The sequence below is a fragment of the Lepisosteus platostomus genome, chromosome 19 (assembly GCF_059453375.1).
Source record: "Lepisosteus platostomus isolate fLepPlt1 chromosome 19, fLepPlt1.hap1, whole genome shotgun sequence".
Lineage (NCBI taxonomy): Eukaryota > Metazoa > Chordata > Actinopteri > Semionotiformes > Lepisosteidae > Lepisosteus > Lepisosteus platostomus.
In genome coordinates, this window is record NC_142629.1 from 1,145,483 (window position 1) to 1,162,908 (window position 17,426).

The following is a 17,426-nucleotide window of genomic DNA, read 5'->3' on the forward strand; positions in this document are numbered from 1 at the left end:
GAAATAGCTTAGAAATGGGACTTGAACATGGAAACCCCACGTGGTTCCTCTGGTTTGACGAATGTCCATTGCTGCACATGTGGACGATGGCTACTCAGACTTCTTCTCTCTGCCCGCTACAGGGAGAAAAGCACACCCCTGCCCCCTGGTGGCTTGAAACCGTATTGCTGCCTTTTATTAAAAAAAGAAATGTGCATAAAAAGTGTGAAAACGCAAAAAAGAATCCAGCAATATGAGATATTTTGTTAATTTATTGTTTAGAGGATTGAAAACCTATGGTGAAAAAGCAGCATTTACAAATTCTTAAAATCTAAAACAAATCGACACACACCTGTAACTCAGGAATAAGCATTGTCTTGCACTTCTCATTGAACTCTGAGCCACAGGCTAGTCGGAGTGGGTCTGCCAGGTAAGTGCTCACTGCTGCAGAACAAACACTAAGATCCAGACAGTCACCCCGGAGCCCCACAGACCCCCTTCTGAGGACACCAGAGAGAAGAGCAGCATCAAGCTGGGTAGTGGGGTGTTTCCTTCCTGTGGGGCGACTGGTCTCACAGGTCAGTACGCCCCGCCCCCCAGAGCACATGACGACTCCACGCCCCGCCCCCCAGAGCACATGACAACTGCACGCCCCGCCCCCCAGAGCACATGACGACTCCACGCCCCGCCCCCCAGAGCACATGGCACCATGCTGCCCTGGAATCAAACCTCGCCCTCTGCAGCTGCTGGATAACAGGCAGGAAGTCCATCAAGGGCAGCTCCTGGTTGTATCAGCAGTTGTCAGGGTTACAGTACGTGCCTTGCAGTGGCCTAAAGGACATCGTGCTATCCATGACCCACTAAGATTCCTCGAGTTTACGTGTTTGAGATGAGTACGTTGAGATGCGAGCGGGGGACTGCTGGCGTGCGCTGTCTGGTCACCCGTCTACTAAAGCACTCAAATATTGCACAACTGTTATCCTTTCGTTACTATAAGTATCCCGGGGGAAAAAAAGCAGAAAGACCGGAAAAGGAGACTTCCTCTTCCAAAAGGTCTGGCAACTTGGCGCCGTGCTCCGCCGGAAGCAGCGCTGGGCCTCGGCGGTGACGTCACAGTGCCCTCCGTGAAATAAGGCACGAACCTCCCTCTCGAAAAAGGGGGCGGGGAGGAAACGATGACGTAACTCGGCTGCGTCATTCTTCATCTTGATTTTCCCAGCATTACATATGTAGTGGAAGTCAGCCAAAGGCTGGGTTAGAAAGCATCGTCCTTTTAAAAATCACGTGTCGTTCTCAGGGTCCTTAGATTCACTAGTGTATTTCAATATGGACCTGTAAAAAGCAAACATAATATGTGTAAAACTGACATAAAAGCAAGCAAATGAAACGAAGGCATGCATATTGGACTTGGACACTGACGTTGCTTAAAAGAGGGGATGAAAGCAAACTGCTTTTCTTAATCCTCGATTTCTGGGCAGATGTTCCAGAAAAGCTCTGGACATAAAACACCACATAATTACAAACTTTACATTTAAAATTGAGATGTGCCTTCACCGCATTTATTCAAAGGAGATTCGTAAATGGGTGGTGTCGATAAATGCAGCGACTGATATGTTTAAACTCTGTGTCACGATCAGAAATGCTCTTCCCTGCTATCACAGCTAAGTTCATCCGCGATTTTCTCCTACAGGGGGGAAATGTCATTTATAGCAAAGGGAAATTATTTAACACGAGCAGAAATCGCTCCGGCCGTGACGTATTCGCGTTTGTCAGAAACTACAGTATATTCTAAGACAAAAAAAAAACACTCCCGTGATGTCACTCTTACCTGTGGCGTAGGTAAGAGAGAAATCGCTCACCTGTAATCGCACATTGAACATCATTGAGGCTATGAGGTAGAGGTAGGGAAAACGGATCCTTAGCCGCCAGGCTAGATCGAAAAAGATTAATAAAGTCCTCGTCAGACCTTTGGAAAACACTCCGTAAGTCCTGCCGGCGGACCCCGGAAGCCTCAACGCCAGCTGAGACAGACCCGCCATACAAAAGACAGGGCACACACCCCTCCCGAAACAGTGTCCGTAATGTCACCAGGGCGTCTGACAGAACCCGCGACCCATCGGCGCTGTTCCTGCTGAACACGGTTCACATCTCTTCCCTCTGAAGCGCCACTCTCTCGGATATTTCGGGAATCGGTAACGCTGTGACAGAAGCGGACTGTTTCACCATTCTCGGTCAGCCGGAGCGATATAGTGAGACACACGGATGCGCAGCCCTGCGCTGACTTCCTGTGGCTCTCCGAACCATGTGTCGTCTCTAAAAATAGGCACCGCCGCGTAGTATTTTTAAACCTGGCTTATTTCGTTCTCAAAAAAATACATTCATATCCCGCCGGAGTGATCAGACGAACAAGTTTTGAGCGTTTCTTTATCGCTTTCTCCTGTAGAAGCGATAGTCATAGTTTAAATGTATTAGCGCAATGGGAATTAACTTGCATTAAAAACCCGTTAAAACTGAATCAGCCAATTTAACATATATGAATACGGTTAATACTTTTCAAGAACCTTTACACCATAAGATTTCTACAGTGATACTTGGGTAGATTAATTTAGAAGGAATTATTGGACAGAGGCAGGCTGCGTTATCATTTATGCGGTACTCTATTGGAAGATCGGCGTACGAAATTAACTACTGTTGCTAACCGTTGCTCACAGCGTTACCATAAACTCACTGAATGGGCCTGTCTTAGTTACAGCAGTGGAAGACCAGTGTCGGCTGAAATATAATAGGCGTATGTTTAAGAGGAAGGGGTGACAGACTGTTATTCTTTTGAAATGTGTAGTTTAAATCTCAACCATTTCAACAACGAATTTCTGAGATCTGTCTCCATACGAACTTGTTTGCCTTAAGATGAGGTCAAAGTAATAAATACAGGAAAAGCAATTGTGCGCGTCTGCCTCCCTGCATCAGATTCGGTGTCTTTTTTCAGTCTGTGAAGAAGAATTTCTGTTAGTGTTGTTGTAAACCAACATCCAGTATGGGATGAGCCCTACCTCTTGTACGAAGCGCTACTGGATCCCAGTGTGTACAGGAATATATGGGATACAGACTCTTTCGTTATTTCTTATCAATGACTCTCCCACAGATGTCAGTGGTGGCGTGTTCCCACCCAATACGCTCAGGCAGACCTTCAGACTTCAAACAGGCGGCTGATTCTCATCTCTTTTCATTTCGTGTGTGTTTTTCATGTTTCTGCACATGCAGGTCCTATATCATTTGTGTCCCCAGCTCTCAGGGGGACACTGATCAGGTCTGATGTCCATATGTTCATACAGGCAGCATTCCTTTTAAGGAACAATTTGTGTTGAGGAATTCTCTGATTAACTCGAGAGACAGCCTTCCATGCATTATTGTCAGCTTATTGCATCCAACTCATTTTCTTAGGAAAATGAAATGTTGGGGTCTCCCACTTGAAACAGCCCGTATGAGGAGAAAAACACAACAAAGATGAGACTCTCGGGATCTCGAAACTACTGAAACTGCTCAGCCTGGTGCTCCGGGCGAATCGCTTCCCACACGTGTCGGGACAAACTCCCCCCTCCTCTTGAACGCGCGCCCCCGCGCCCCCAGCTCCAAGAGCCCTCCTCGCCCCCGCGAAGAGAGCAGCGTGCGCGCCCGGCTGCCCCGCCCCGCCCCGCTTGTGGCTCTGCGCTCCCGTCGCCGAGCCGGCGGTCCTCGGGAAGCCAGGAGGCGTGCGCGCTCACGCCGCTGGAGGGCCGGCGCTCGTCCCCTGGATCCACGGGACAACAGGAGAGGCCGGAAGTGACTCGCAGGGAGCTGGGAGCTACAGTTTCCGTTGTCTAGGGCCGGAGTTTTTTTTTTTACCCCGCTTAAAGCTTCAGCTCCGACTTTTTTTTTCCTTCCTCTGGGGTGGTGGCTGTTTGCTCAAGTTCCAGTCGGACGCGACACAGGGAGTCGGCGTGTTGCGTGTTGCTATTCGCGCTTCAGTGGCGGTTTTGCGTTTGGGTTATCTTAATTTGATCTTCTCCCCCCTCCACACACACACACTTCCAGGACCCGGTCGGGCTTGCCTCGGTGTCGTGACTGAAGTGGGGAGAAGCTTTCTGTTCGGTTTTCTCTCCTTTTTTTTCCCCCCTCTTCCTCCCTCCCTCCCTCCCTCCCTTTTTTTGTGGGGGGGGTTGTTTTGCTTTTGGAAAGGGGAGGAAAAGCAACTTCGCGGGAACAAAGACGGGTCTGTTCTTGCACCCGAACCGGCAGCTGACGTGACCCGGAGACAGACCGGACCGGACCGATGCAGGCCATCAAGTGTGTGGTTGTCGGGGACGGGTGAGTTTATCTGCGATGTTTGTCCTCTTCTCTCACCCCCCGCCTCCAACTTCTCCTTGTTTGGAAAATGTTGGAAAACTCTCCCACACCCGCTCCCGACCCGTATTCCTGCTCGGTTTCTAGGCCGGGGGGCCGCGTTTTAAAGTCTCTCTCAATTAATTTGGGCTTTCCCGTGCTTTCCAGCCCTGAGCCGTGTCGGAAAGTAACCTGGCTGCTGGGAAGTTACCTATAATTAACTGGTCTTTCCCTCCGGAGCGCTCTTTGAAGCCGTGGCTTACGAGCTTATCAAACTTCCGTGGAGCCCGGCTAAAGTTTACCGAGTGGCCAAAAAAAACAAATCTTTTAACTGATCGGTGTTTTTTTTTCTTTTGTATTGTCGAGTTCGCTCATGTCGATCCGTTTGCGATTGCGTCCGTTTTCTTCGCTTGGTTTGCGTTTTGATGATTAATCTCGTTTGCCGGTCATTTAATCTTAAATGAAAAGACGGTTCGGGCTTCATCTGGCCAGTTAAACGTTGTATCGAAGTTATGAGAACGGCGATCCGACTGTACTTGTTTACTACAGAAGGGTTTTTAAACATGCATGGCAGAAGTTGCTCTGTTTAAAATATGTTAAGTTACCCGGCGATTATGGATGGGGGCGCAATTGTATTTTGCAATTTAAAAACTACCTTTAGGGGTTTCGTGCATTCCTGTTAGTGTTTCAGTAGATCAGCGTGAAATAGTTTCTGGTTGCTACTTATGGACAAAGTATTTTTCGTCTCTACCGATAGCCGTTTTCACACTGCAGTTTGTCAGATACAGGTGACTTATGACATCGAACACGCCTTTAGAAAGAATCTTTGAAGTTTTTTCTGAAGTCTTTCGGTGTGTGTTGCATCAGTTCATGCTGTCTTTTGCTCTTGTATAAGCTCACCGTGCGGCTGCTGGTTGTTTAAGACTCTTAGTGTTAGTTGAAAGGAGGAGTTTAATGGTGGGTCGTTCGGCGTACTGGAGTTCGCAGCTGGGCTAGAAGTTGTCCTGTCTGTGCTTGCAATGCATCAAAAACACAGGGACTGTAGGGTGTAGTTCTTCATGTCTTGGGATCTCCAGTCTTGAAGGTCCTGATTGCCTTTTCTGTTCCAGCCCGAGCAGTCAGTGAAGCTTATTAACTTTATCCTCGTAGCCGAGTTTGTTCTAAAGGCTTTTACAGTTTGCCCCATTTTTGACATGATTGGAGACGCGCTTACCTGTGAAATACTTGGAGCCTGGTCGGAGCGTTAGTCACGCTGTTAATTAGATCAGCCATAGAGGTGGAGCCCTCATGCAGGGCAACAGGCAGGAGACCCTTCATGAACTGTTTCAGATCCTTGCTGTCGGCATTCCCTTTGTCTTAACCCTGAAGGCACAAGCACAGCAGCGCAAAGCAGGGCACTTTGTCATCTTGGATCAAAGCAAAAACTGTTGAAACTAACTCCAGCCGCAGGTTTTGATATTGATGGGGAGCTAAATCAGAAATCTTACCATTTTTGCCTCTCTTGATCTAGGCATGGTGTGCCCTGTGTACAGTATAAGCACTAGAAGCCAAACATGGAAAACGGCAAGACTGTATAGATTTCTAAACTTAACCGTGTGTGGACTGCTTACAACTACAACTGTTTCAGGTCGCCTGTTGGATTTAGATAAGTTTCTATCAAAGCTGGTATGATTTGGAGTCACAAAATGGGCCCCAATGCTGGTGAGATTATACTTTCGGTAGCTCGTCAGATCACAGGCAACAACTTTCCAGAGCCTTCCTTGTATAAGGTAATTGAGTAATGCAGCTCATTGGTCTCCTTTATCTAATTGTGGCCTGTGTCTCTGATGTGGGTTTTACAGGAAATAGGTATAATAAGGGTCCCAGAGGTCAGGAATCTCCTGCCCTGCTTCAGGGGAGCCCCTGTCCACCAGTTTGTGGGTCTCCCTCAAATCACATTCTGAGGACATGGAACCATTTTGAGGCAATTTTGTTAGATTTAAGTAATTTAGAAATCATCTGAAATGGAAATTGTCAGTCTTCAAGGAACCAAGCTCTGTTAATTGAATACATTTCTTTATTTATTGCCCAGCAACTTAAAAGCATTCCCAGTGCTTAGAAACAGAGGTTTTTGGGAATACATATTTAGAGATGTATTGGACTGGGAGTGCCTGCAGTAGATTCTCTGTACCATTGGTGATTGAAGACTGGGAATGACCATTCTTCTCATCTGGATTTTCTTAGAAATATCAGACTTCTGTGTGTTTCCCAACTTGAATTTGGAGAGGCTTAATGTTTTGCAGTTTGCGTTGACATTTGGTTTGAACAGTGAGGATTTCTAAAGTACCTCCCATATTCTCACTATTGTTCCTTCTCGAGCAGTAAACTAGGTCAGGTCATTGCTGGTTGAGAGTGGTGTAGGATTTCAGAAGCATCAGTATAATAATGCCATTTGGTGGCATTATTTGTAGGTTTACTGACACCATGTGTCCAGATCATGCCAAGCTTCAAATGTATTCCCAATTCTTTTTTAAACAGGCCATGTTGTGAAAACAGTGAGGAGTGATCAGGGCCCTCTTGTCCATTTTAACCATCAGTGGACAAAAATAAGTCTTGACCACAGGCTTTTCAGTTTCCTGTGTGTAATTGTTGGGTCTCGCGTGTTTGTGTTGCGGTGTAATTCTTTTGTCATTTAGACTGTCCGCTGTTTTAGAATTTGAGTCAGGTGAGAGATGGTCGAGTTCCTTCATCCTAACGGACTATACTGTTGTGAAGTCTCCCTCTTACCTGTAAAGCAGGCTTTTAACTAATCGCAGCAAGTGCATGTTTCTGAGGTGTTTTCTGTGCAACACAGCACTTTTACATACTTGCTGGATCAGCAGGTTAATGGGTTTATATCACTTTGTAAGGCAGGTGAAACGCCTTTTATTGGGTCCAATACCAATAAATGTACAATAAATCCTATTTAAATCTTAGGTGCACCTTTCTGAAATGGGCCTTTTTTCTTCTTTCACAAAACAATCCCATTTTGTTGAGGATTTATTTATTTTCTTTAGTTAAACGGGTTTAGCTGGAAGTAGCAATAGAAGCTTAGTTCTTCTATCCATACTGAGGGGAGGGGGATACTGCAGAAGTCCAGTCACAACATGGGAGTGATGTTTTGGGATTTCCTAGATGTTAATATTGTGGGAAGATGTTTGTAGTTGCCTTTGAGAAGATGATGCCCATTTACATATTGCACTTTCTTAACTGAGAAGCTGCAGTACTAAACTGACATAATACAGGATGAAGATGAGAAACATGCCTATAACATCAAAAGTTCTTGATTTCTGTGGCTTTGCAAAATAAAGCAGTGATAGATGGTTGCACTGATATGGAAGGTTACGTTTGAGTCTCTAAATCTTGCTTGTAGTCTTCTGGGAAAAGCAGGATTAGAATAAAAAGCTTCTTAAAATATAAAAAAATGCAAACGGACAGCTATGTGAACATTTCAATCAGCTTTTTACTTGTGTGGTTTTTATTTTTATTCTGAATGGCTCTTATACTTCTGCACTTTTTTTTGTTGGCATTTTTAAGAATTGGCATTATTTTGATTCATTCCTCTTGTCCTGTGTCAAAGTCTCAAATCATAGCTGTCTCTTAAGATTGAGGAGAACAAAATCTTAGTGTTTTTTATACACGTTTTTTATTGGTTTTCATAAGTTGTCGAAAGCCTGCAATCTTCATTAACCTCAGTGCTTTTTTTGAACTGTTACGTAGGGGTGTTTCAGACATTATAATGATAAATATACATTGTCCTGTTGTAGTTTTGCTGTTTTCTTGGTCGGGGGGAAAGAAGTCCTTCTGGAATTTTCAAACGCCTTTGAGGATTTGTTTCTTGAAGTTTTTTATTCCCCCTCACAGCAAGAAGCTGTCAGGAAATACGTCAGGCGAGCTCAGTGTGTGTGCGAGCAAGCAGCGCAGGTCTCCAGCTCTCCCGGTCTCTGGCATTGCGCAACTGGCCTCCTCCTGCCGAGAGAGTGGGCGTGTGGAATTTGTGATACAGTGGGGAGGGATTGCTGGAGTTCTGACTAAGCAGCGCTGAGGTCACTCCTGTGCCTTGGGGCAGAGAGGATGTCATTGCACAGCACACCCCAGCCTCCCCTCAGCACTGCCCCCTGCATGAACATCTGTGTCATGTAGGAAAGGAGTCTCCCCTTCCCCTGTGCTTGTTAGGCACTCTTCTCTCTTTTTGTTTTGAACCAGAACAGCGCTCTCCTCTTTTCCGGGTCGGGGTCAGTGATGAAAAGGGTCGCCAACACTCCTAACCGTCCCAAACCCAGTTTTGTCGTTTTATCATTTTTATTTGAAGGCTGTTTGTGCTGCTGCTGCTGTGGCGGTCGCTTCAACAAAAACAGAAGTTGGGCGGGAAGGATTAACACTTTTCACAGCTTCTCCAATAGTCAGGTTTTAGAGTTTAAAAATTGGGAATTATTATTTTTTTAAACGGCATAAAGTCCTCGAGTATTGCCTACCTCTCCCTGTGCTGTCAGCATCAATGGGACTAGTAGCCTTTTTGAACATGGGGAAGTTTTGCTCTTTCTTTTCAGTTTTTCCGGATTATGCCTGAATTACAGGATCAATGTACCGTATTATCATATCTTTCCTTCATGTTTTTAGTCTTCTTTTTGGCTTGCTCCATGTTTCACATTTTAATAATTCCCTTCGTCCGACAAAGAAAGCAAAGTACCCCCCCCTGTAAAATGGGTCTGATAAAGACTGAAAGAAAAAGCATCGTTGCAAAAAGAGCATTTTTCCAGATGTTAATTTATGGCAGCAGAAGCTGCTTAGTTGTTTGTGGGACTGGAGTGTCTTTCATCTGCTGGCTCTGACTGGAGAGCAGCTCCTGTGTGTGGAGGTGTGGGAGGGGGCTGGGGACCGGGCAGGTCCCTGCTTGCTCCCTGCGACATCATCTGTGCCGGCAATCTTATCCCCACCCGACATGTTTACATCTCCCCTGCCTCCCACCCGCTGCTGCCAGAGCCTGGCCTGCCGTTTCTGCAAACAGCCCCCCCCCCAGCCATCCTGTAGCTCATGCGGTCTGAGTAATTGACATCGTGAGGCCGTGCGTCTGCAGTGTGATCTGTGTGATAGTAGGGGAGCCGCAGTGCAGCACCGCCGGCCTCGTCCAGACAGGAGCTCTGCTTGAAAGGCTCTTGCAGTTGTTTTCCCTCCACTTAAAAAAAAAAAAGTCTGTCGGAGTTCTTGGCGCAGTTCAGAGGACGAAGGCAAACAGCGCTTCTCTTGAGCTCCTTTTAAGGAGGAGTGTTTGTGCGCATTCTCAGTCCGCAAGTGGAAAGACCTTGCAGCCTTCTAGCCCGGTTTTTAGTTTTAATCTCAATTAAAAGTGCAAAATAAAAACTGTTTTAAGCTCTCCTGCTCTGCTGTTTCTCACAATCTATTCTGTTCTCATGTGAACTAAAAAATATTAAAGGCTTAATGCATTTTTAAACATGGCACTAATATTTTCGTTTGACCTTGTTTTAAGCATTCCCCTGCCCCCCAACAACTTTGAACGTTTGTGGACACAGGACTTTGTGGGAAGGGTCAGCCCCTTTCCTGTAGGATTTAATATGGACAGCCTGATTGCATTCTTGTCAGGTCCGTCCTGCAGTTCAGGGGTGGGAGCAATTGTTTAGGGAAGGGGACTTGTGTGAGAGTGGAACACCAAAAAAAAAAGTGAGAGAACTGGAACAAACTCTCAAAGGCATGATGAACCGCATAACGAACCATTGTACAGTGTAAGGTCAGGTGCTTCTGGCTTCAACAGCACTGTCATGAGAGAGGTGTACTTTGGACTTCTGATCAGTTACTCCCAGGTGGGCTGGGCAGCATTTTTTTTTGCTCTTTTGTCCCCCTGAATGATTCACTTTCATGAGTTTTAAAGGTCCAGAGATCTACAAGAAAAAGTAGTATACTTCTGTTTGGTCTCTGTGATGATTTGGTAGAACTCTTCAAGATGTTTCACAGTCTGTGTGCACCTAAGTTTGCAGGTTGGTTTAATGTACTTGTTCATAGGTCAGCAGTTTAACTATCCTCCCCCCGTTTTTTTTATTTCAGCTGAAAAGAGATTTCTGGATTGGAAGAGGGAAAAGGGCACACCCTAATTTTTATAAATAAAACAATGAGCTGTTATAGTAGCATTCAGCTGGAGGAATTGAAACTGCTGTGCAGCTGGGCTGGGTTCAGAGTGCAGTGTGATTGGAACCACTGCATGCTGGAGAAAAGGCTAGATTACTGCAAGGATTAGCTCAGTAATCCCTTGGACAGTGCTAATCCATTGCAGAATTTGTAGTTCGCTCTTTCTGTGAAAATAAAGTGAAAATGAGGTCAACGGTGTTTGGCGTGCTGTACTGCTCTGGCTTTTAGTGACTCAGCAGGTCCATCTGCCCTTGTTTGCCCAGCCGAACTGGGATTACGCCTTTGCAGTACCAGCAATCAACCCATTTACTCTGCAGATGAGCTTCACTGGGACAGTGGGATGAAACCTTCATTTGTAAAGGTTGTGTCACCTTGTATGGTGCTCTTCTACCTGCTTCTGGATAGGCGAGAGAGATGATGAACGCAGCTGACTAAAACCGTCTTAATTCAGGTTAACACCCCTTCGAATTCCAGAAGGTTGAGGGACGCTGGAATGTAACAGAGCAATCTGAGCATGAGGGTGGTTTGAATCACTGATCCTCCGGTTCCCACCCGGCGTATGTCTGCAATGCTTGTGTTTGTTCATCTGTTGCCCTGCAGTTTTTATGTGGACGCGCAGGTAAATTTGGACGGCGTTAACTACACCGGTTCAGACCGTCTGTTATGTTGTTGGCACTCTAGGACACTTTGTCCTGCAGAAGCGCACACACAGGAGTAAGAAGATTATGTCACTGAATTACTGAATGCAGACTACCAGACAAGGAAGTTGTTGCAATATTTCTACGGGACAGGGGTAATGTTACCAGGAAAGTGCATGTTCCTCATACCTCTCTCGTCCAATTGGCTGCACATCAGTTGACTAATTTTCCTTAAACTAAATGCAGCAGTGCTGCTTCTCCTTTTCTATATGGGCCACCGTGGGTTGCGCCATCGATTGATGCAAGTTTTCTGGCTTGGGAAGGAGCTTTATTAGTGCATTTCCGGCAGAGGTACCATTAGAATCCTCTTACTGCAACCCTGGAGCCCTTCTGGGATTTAAAGGAATGCCTGTCGAAATATTCACAGTTCTTGATCGGCTGAAGAGAGGTCGAAAAGTCTTTGATCTCCTCTTCTTTGCCGATCTGAAGACCGACATGTTTTGAAGTCCGTTCACAGTTTTCCCCTCTTTTCTTTTCCAGGGCTGTTGGTAAAACATGCCTGCTTATCAGCTATACCACCAATGCATTCCCTGGAGAGTACATCCCAACAGTGTAAGTCTTTGCTCTTCGACTGTCCTGTATATCTTTCAGTAGTTATTAAAGGGCTTCATTCAAAGGTTTCATTCTGATGTTCCTAATCTTGAATGATTTAATGGTCTTTCTCTGAAATGGGGTGGGGTTGAGGGGTTTGCTTCCAGGTTTTGAGGTCAATGCCGCGTTCATGAAGTACAGTGTGCCACGCAGGAGCTACACTCCGAGCCTGTTGAAATCTGTCCTCCAGCACTTTCGGCGTGTGATTAGAATTAACATTCTATACACAGTCCAATGACCCAACTCTTTAAATCTCTTTCTCATTAGAGCCTTGTGAAGATGGCCGAATCTAAATTTGCAATACCCGAGTCTTTAAGAACATATGTCATGGATGCTGAAGTGCTGAGGTCATGCTGAGACCTTGTAACAGATTAGTCCCTTAGGCACTCAGCTCCCACATCCCGAGAGCTCGGCCTCTTCTCCTGAAGTTAGGAAGGTATATCAGCTGAACGTGCTCTGGACATGAGCACATAAGAAAAGTTACAAAAACGGGAGAAAGCCGTCGGGTCCATTTAGATAGGTACTTATTCATTAATTGACACGGGAGTCTCATCCAGCTGTTTGTAGGAAGAAGCCAGGGTCTCGGCTTCAACAGCATGGCCGGGCAGCTTGTTCCACCCTTTAGGCAAAGAAGTGCCTCCTGTTCTTGGGTGTTCAGCGCAGTCCCATAGTCTCCGCTCTCGCCCGTGTCTCTCTGCTCTGATTATTCCTCTTCCTTTCAGGTTCGACAATTACTCTGCCAATGTGATGGTTGATGGGAAGCCTGTCAACCTGGGACTGTGGGATACTGCGGGACAGGAGGATTATGACAGGCTGCGTCCTCTGTCCTACCCACAGACGGTACATTTAAGACCACTTCTGCTCTGTTCCACAAAAGTGCCAGGATGCCTCATCCCCTGTAAAGCGATTTCGAAGCAGTGCCAATGCCCTACAAATAGGGAGGCGGTGGTTCACTGTTATTGCCTTGTTTGTTCTGCTCCTTATCCGGCTTCCCTGATAGTTTTACCATCCAGAGCTATTAGTCGCTGGCACATCAGTAATGCCTTTTTTGTGTGTTTTGAGGCAAACAAAGCCCGGTGCTGTTCTCAGCACAGCCAAATTTAATCTTGCAAAGCAATATGACAGGGCTGGGAGGAAGTGAAAGGGGTTTTTGTTTCCTCACGATTCCTAAAATACAGACTGAACTCTTGTTATTTTGAACAGAATCAGCAGAGTGAGGCTGGCATGTGTTTGGGTCAGCATTCTGCCAGGGCAGTAGATTTAATTAGAGGAGTATCGAGAACTGATTAGCAAGCGCTGTTGAGTTTTCAGAACAGATCCAGCTGTGAAGTAATTCACATAAGTCTGAGAAGATCACTGGAGTCTTTGAAAGGGAAGTAATTAAAAAAAAAAAGTTATATAAGGTTCTGAAAGCAAAAAGAAATCTGAAGTTCCTAAGCACATTAATAATAATAATTATTATTATTACATTATTATTATATTAGTCCCACTTAGTCAAAACCATTTAAAAATGAATGTGTGTGGCAGACACCTTGTACAGTGATGAAAAGGCAGTTGTCCATGGCTGTCAGGTGGTAAAACACCAAAAAACAGTTTGCTATAATGGAGCTCTTTATTTCCTTTTCACCTGTTAGGATGTGTTCTTGATCTGCTTCTCCCTTGTGAGCCCTGCGTCTTTTGAAAATGTCCGCGCCAAGGTGAGTAAGATCGTGGCGGTGTTCGAGTTTTCCGATCCCTCTGGCTCGGCTTCCTGCAGGTCACAGCTCCTCTCAGAGGAGGAGGCTGCCTGCTGTAAATTTCCTGAGTGCTTGTGTTCATCTTCAGGTTCCTTTGTGATGGGTAGAGGCTATAAGAGCTAAACGTGTAGCTGTATTGGTAAATTGGTTTCATTTTCAGCTATATTTCAGTGTATTTTTGTAGTTGAAAATTGGCAAAATGTCATACACTTGGAGATTGTACGCTTAAAAACCTACAGAGCATCAGCCCTTAGCAGCACGCTGGCTGGTTGTGTGCCAGGGCAGTCTGTGGTGTACAGCTTAGCTTCTCTCTCCTGGAAACTGCCAGCTGGTATCTAGAAAGGTCTGTGCAGGTTTTTTGGGTCCCTTTAAAGCAGCAGAAGCTTTTAACTTTGCCCAGTTGGGCCAATATTGAACAGATTTACATTGTTAAAAGTAATTTTTTATTAGCACCATAATCGGTTTGCAGTTTTGGTGTGATTGCAAGCTGTGTGACATGAGTCAGACTCTCACCTACACAGGGGGCGTATAGGACTGTAGATGAATCTGACTGCATGTGCAAACAGATTCTGAGACCAGTCAGTTACATTTTCAGATGAGGTGTCTTCTTAACTATCTTTACTTCGAATGTTGTTGTAATCAGTTTGACAGAATGATGCTGTATCAGAGTTGATTAAACGCAGCTTTTCTCGTAGCCTCAGGCCTTGTTTAATACTTAAGAATAAAGCACATCATTGCATATAAATATGAAGGAGGGGAGTTTCTTGTAGTCCTTTGCTGTAGGCTTATAAAAAAGTCTGGTCAAAAGTTAAACCATATTTATCCTTATCATTGTCATTTATCTGTAGTTGCTGTGCTGACTGTTCTGTTTGTGTTATAGTGGTATCCTGAAGTGAGACACCATTGCCCAAACACTCCCATCATCCTTGTGGGCACCAAGCTTGATCTGAGAGACGACAAGGACACCATTGAGAAGCTGAAGGAGAAGAAGCTCACTCCCATCACCTACCCCCAGGGCCTGGCCATGGCCAAAGAGATCGGTATGGCTCTGCATTGAGCACCCTTTTGAGCTGGGTGTGCTAACTTATTTTCTTCAGCACCCAGGGGCTCTGCTAGTTTTTAGTCCACATGACCTTTTTAATCACCAGGTGAATTAATTTAATGTTCCAAGGGGTGTTCATTTAAAGATCCCTATGACTTGGACCACGAGAGGAGTGGATACCTCCATCCTTTTGGATCAAACTATCTACTATATTAAATCAGTGTGGCAGGATTGTCTCTAAGCACTATTTCTGAAAGGTGTTGTTTTGGTGCCTGATCAGTAACAGCATCAGTTGGGAGCTGTCAGTGTAGTAGCACTGTGTAAGAGGTGTAGTAGTTCATGAATGATTGAGGTGCTGTAAAAAATTTACAGCACCCTGAAAAGTAACTGTGTAGTGCACCTGTGAAATGAACGTTCTCTTGTCTTTTGTCCCATTCAAGTACTTCGCGTTTTCATTTGGAAGGATCAGATTTCTTGGCAGTGCTTTATCACAAAGAAATAGAAACAGCCTTTCGTGTGTGTTTTGATCCTGTTGTACAGGTGCGGTGAAGTACCTGGAGTGCTCAGCTCTCACACAACGAGGCCTTAAGACAGTGTTCGACGAAGCCATCCGGGCAGTCCTGTGCCCACCTCCCGTGAAGAAGAGGAGGAGGAAGTGCAGGCTGTTCTAAACCCACACACTGACGAGAGAAAAACACCACTGCAGTCTGAGCTCACCTGGGGGAAGAGCAGATAACACGGAGCGTATGCATTCAGATATGCCATTTTGTTTCTCTTCTATTGTAATTAGTACTTCTTATAATCCTTTGGTGTTATAAATAAAATCTTAGTCAGGTTTTTATCGTTAGCTCTCGGGGAGAGGGGAAGACTCTTACCCTCACCCAAATCCCCTCCCCCCAAAAAAAGAAAAATAACTGCTGCCTTTTTAAAAATTACTTTTTATAATCTTTCGGTAAAGGTAAACAGCTGGGCTCTTTTCCCCTTTCTTCCCTTCCTCTGTAGAGTGCATAGTGTTTACAGTCTTCAGCCGTATTGAATTGACAAGTTGCCAAAATGCCGACTACAATTAATTGTGGGTCTTTGGAAGTGGGGTTGCAAACACTACACAGGCAAACCGAGTGTTTGCTATTTTACAGTTTCGCTTCTTTGCAAAGTGAAGATGAAGTCCAGGCTTGTTTAAAGGGGTCTTCGGAATAAGAAATGGTTCACGATGGGGGAAAAAAATAAATTAAAAAGAGGAGCGTATCTTCTCCAGTAATTAGTACGCCTTGTTCCCGAATGCTAGCCTGTTTACTATATAGCCATGCAAAGCAAGTCAGAGAATAATGCTAATTGAAGATTTTTGCTGTGATCATCAGAATGGAGTTGATTCCCAATAAATGGCTTTATTGGTATAAGAATAGGTTGTATAAGAATCCATCTCTTACTGCAGTTTCTAAACAAAATAAAAACGTGTTTATTGGGAAGGGTATTTTGTCCACATGCTTATTTGAAAAGTAGTGAACCTAAATTGTCGTCTTTGATGTATTTGAAGGGAAGTTGCAGTATTTTCAATATCTTGTGCTTCAGTAGGAGTGTTGAAACTCAACTGGTAGAACGTCATCTCTCTGTTTTAGCTTGACCTGCCCTTCTAGTCCCTTCCGTTGCTGAAGGCTCGTCACTTGATTTAATGGTCTGAAAACCCCCACTGTTAAATAGGGAGCTGCTTACTAATGACCGTGTTCTGAGACTGGATTGCCAGGGTATTGTGTTGTGAAGCTCTAAGCCTGGGATATACATTCAGGGTTTCTGTACCTTTATTGGTATTGGGGCATTTATAATCGCATTTTAAGCCATTCCCTTGTTTAAAATAAACCGTATTAAGCCCGTCATTTTCTTAAAAGTCCATTTGCATCTTGTAACACTTTTTTTCCTTCTTTGAATACTGTAATAATAGAGGTTAGGAGAATTAGGGTTTTCAATTAAATACTTGACAGCTTGGCTTTGCTGGTGATGACAGAATTAAATATAATCGTTTGGTGTTTTAATCCTGTGAATTGGCTGTAATTTTTTTTAACAATTCCTGTTTTCTCCATTGAGGCTACACATCACTGTATTTTTAAATTAACACTGTAAGCATTATCTATTGTTCATTACCTCCGCTAAAGCACATTCTAATTGTTACCATATTCCCTTACAGCTATAGCTTTTATAAACGCTGCAGCTATTATGCAATTTACTGCAATTACTGAGTGACCTGTATTAGAATTGCAATGTTTATATGTATTGTATTTTTTTTCAACTTTGAACCACTAGGTGAAAACAGTTAAAAGTGCATCTTTACTGAAGCATTCTAGCAAAGGGTAAGGAATACAAAGAAAAATTGATTTATTAGTTTGAGCTTTCTATGGTTTTTTTTCATTAAAGAAGGTGATTTTATTTTTCACATCATGAAATATATAGCAATCTTTTTTGCCGACTTTAAAAAAGCCAATAAATTTAATTAAAACTCTTAAATACAAGGCTTCTTTCATTTCCAGAAAGGAGCAGGTTGAACTTGCTTTTCTCTTTTGTGTAGTAGGGTTCCTTAAATGGGAGTTCTTTGCACTTTATAAAAATTACAAGACTTATTCCTTGTATACCTACTGTACTTGTGACTTTTAAAAAAAAATACCTTTTGCCTCTTGTTTGTCTTCTGTAAGCTTTTAAGCCCCAAACTTACACATTACAAAAGTATGCCGTTTGTTTTAGATAGTTGAGGAAAGGGCTGTTTCTTTGCAGTTGGGAAAGGGTGAGTTGTGAAGGTGAGCACCTTTAAGAAAAAAAACATTTGTGCACCATGTACTATACCCTTGGTCACAACACCCCTCTTTACCACACTCA

The 17,426-nt window shown here is 44.3% G+C and overlaps 2 protein-coding genes across 2 annotated transcripts; one reads left to right on the forward strand and one right to left on the reverse strand.

Annotated features, from left to right (window-relative positions):
- Positions 1-231: 231 nt before the first annotated feature.
- Positions 232-3,623, reverse strand: smim10l3 (small integral membrane protein 10 like 3). The gene is made up of 2 exons (XM_088612814.1): positions 1,839-3,623; positions 232-1,311 (listed from the first exon to the last, which is right to left on the reverse strand). The coding sequence occupies exons 1-2, from the start codon at positions 2,016-2,018 to the stop codon at positions 1,291-1,293; spliced, it is 201 nt and encodes a 66-aa protein (XP_088468940.1). The 5' UTR covers positions 2,019-3,623; the 3' UTR covers positions 232-1,290.
- A 250-nt stretch (positions 3,624-3,873) lies between these two features.
- Positions 3,874-17,065, forward strand: LOC148644779 (ras-related C3 botulinum toxin substrate 1). The gene is made up of 6 exons (XM_088612813.1): positions 3,874-4,323; positions 11,676-11,747; positions 12,509-12,626; positions 13,421-13,483; positions 14,403-14,562; positions 15,105-17,065. Exons 1-6 carry the CDS (start codon positions 4,289-4,291, stop codon positions 15,233-15,235), a joined length of 579 nt encoding a protein of 192 aa, XP_088468939.1. The 5' UTR covers positions 3,874-4,288; the 3' UTR covers positions 15,236-17,065.
- Positions 17,066-17,426: the final 361 nt, after the last annotated feature.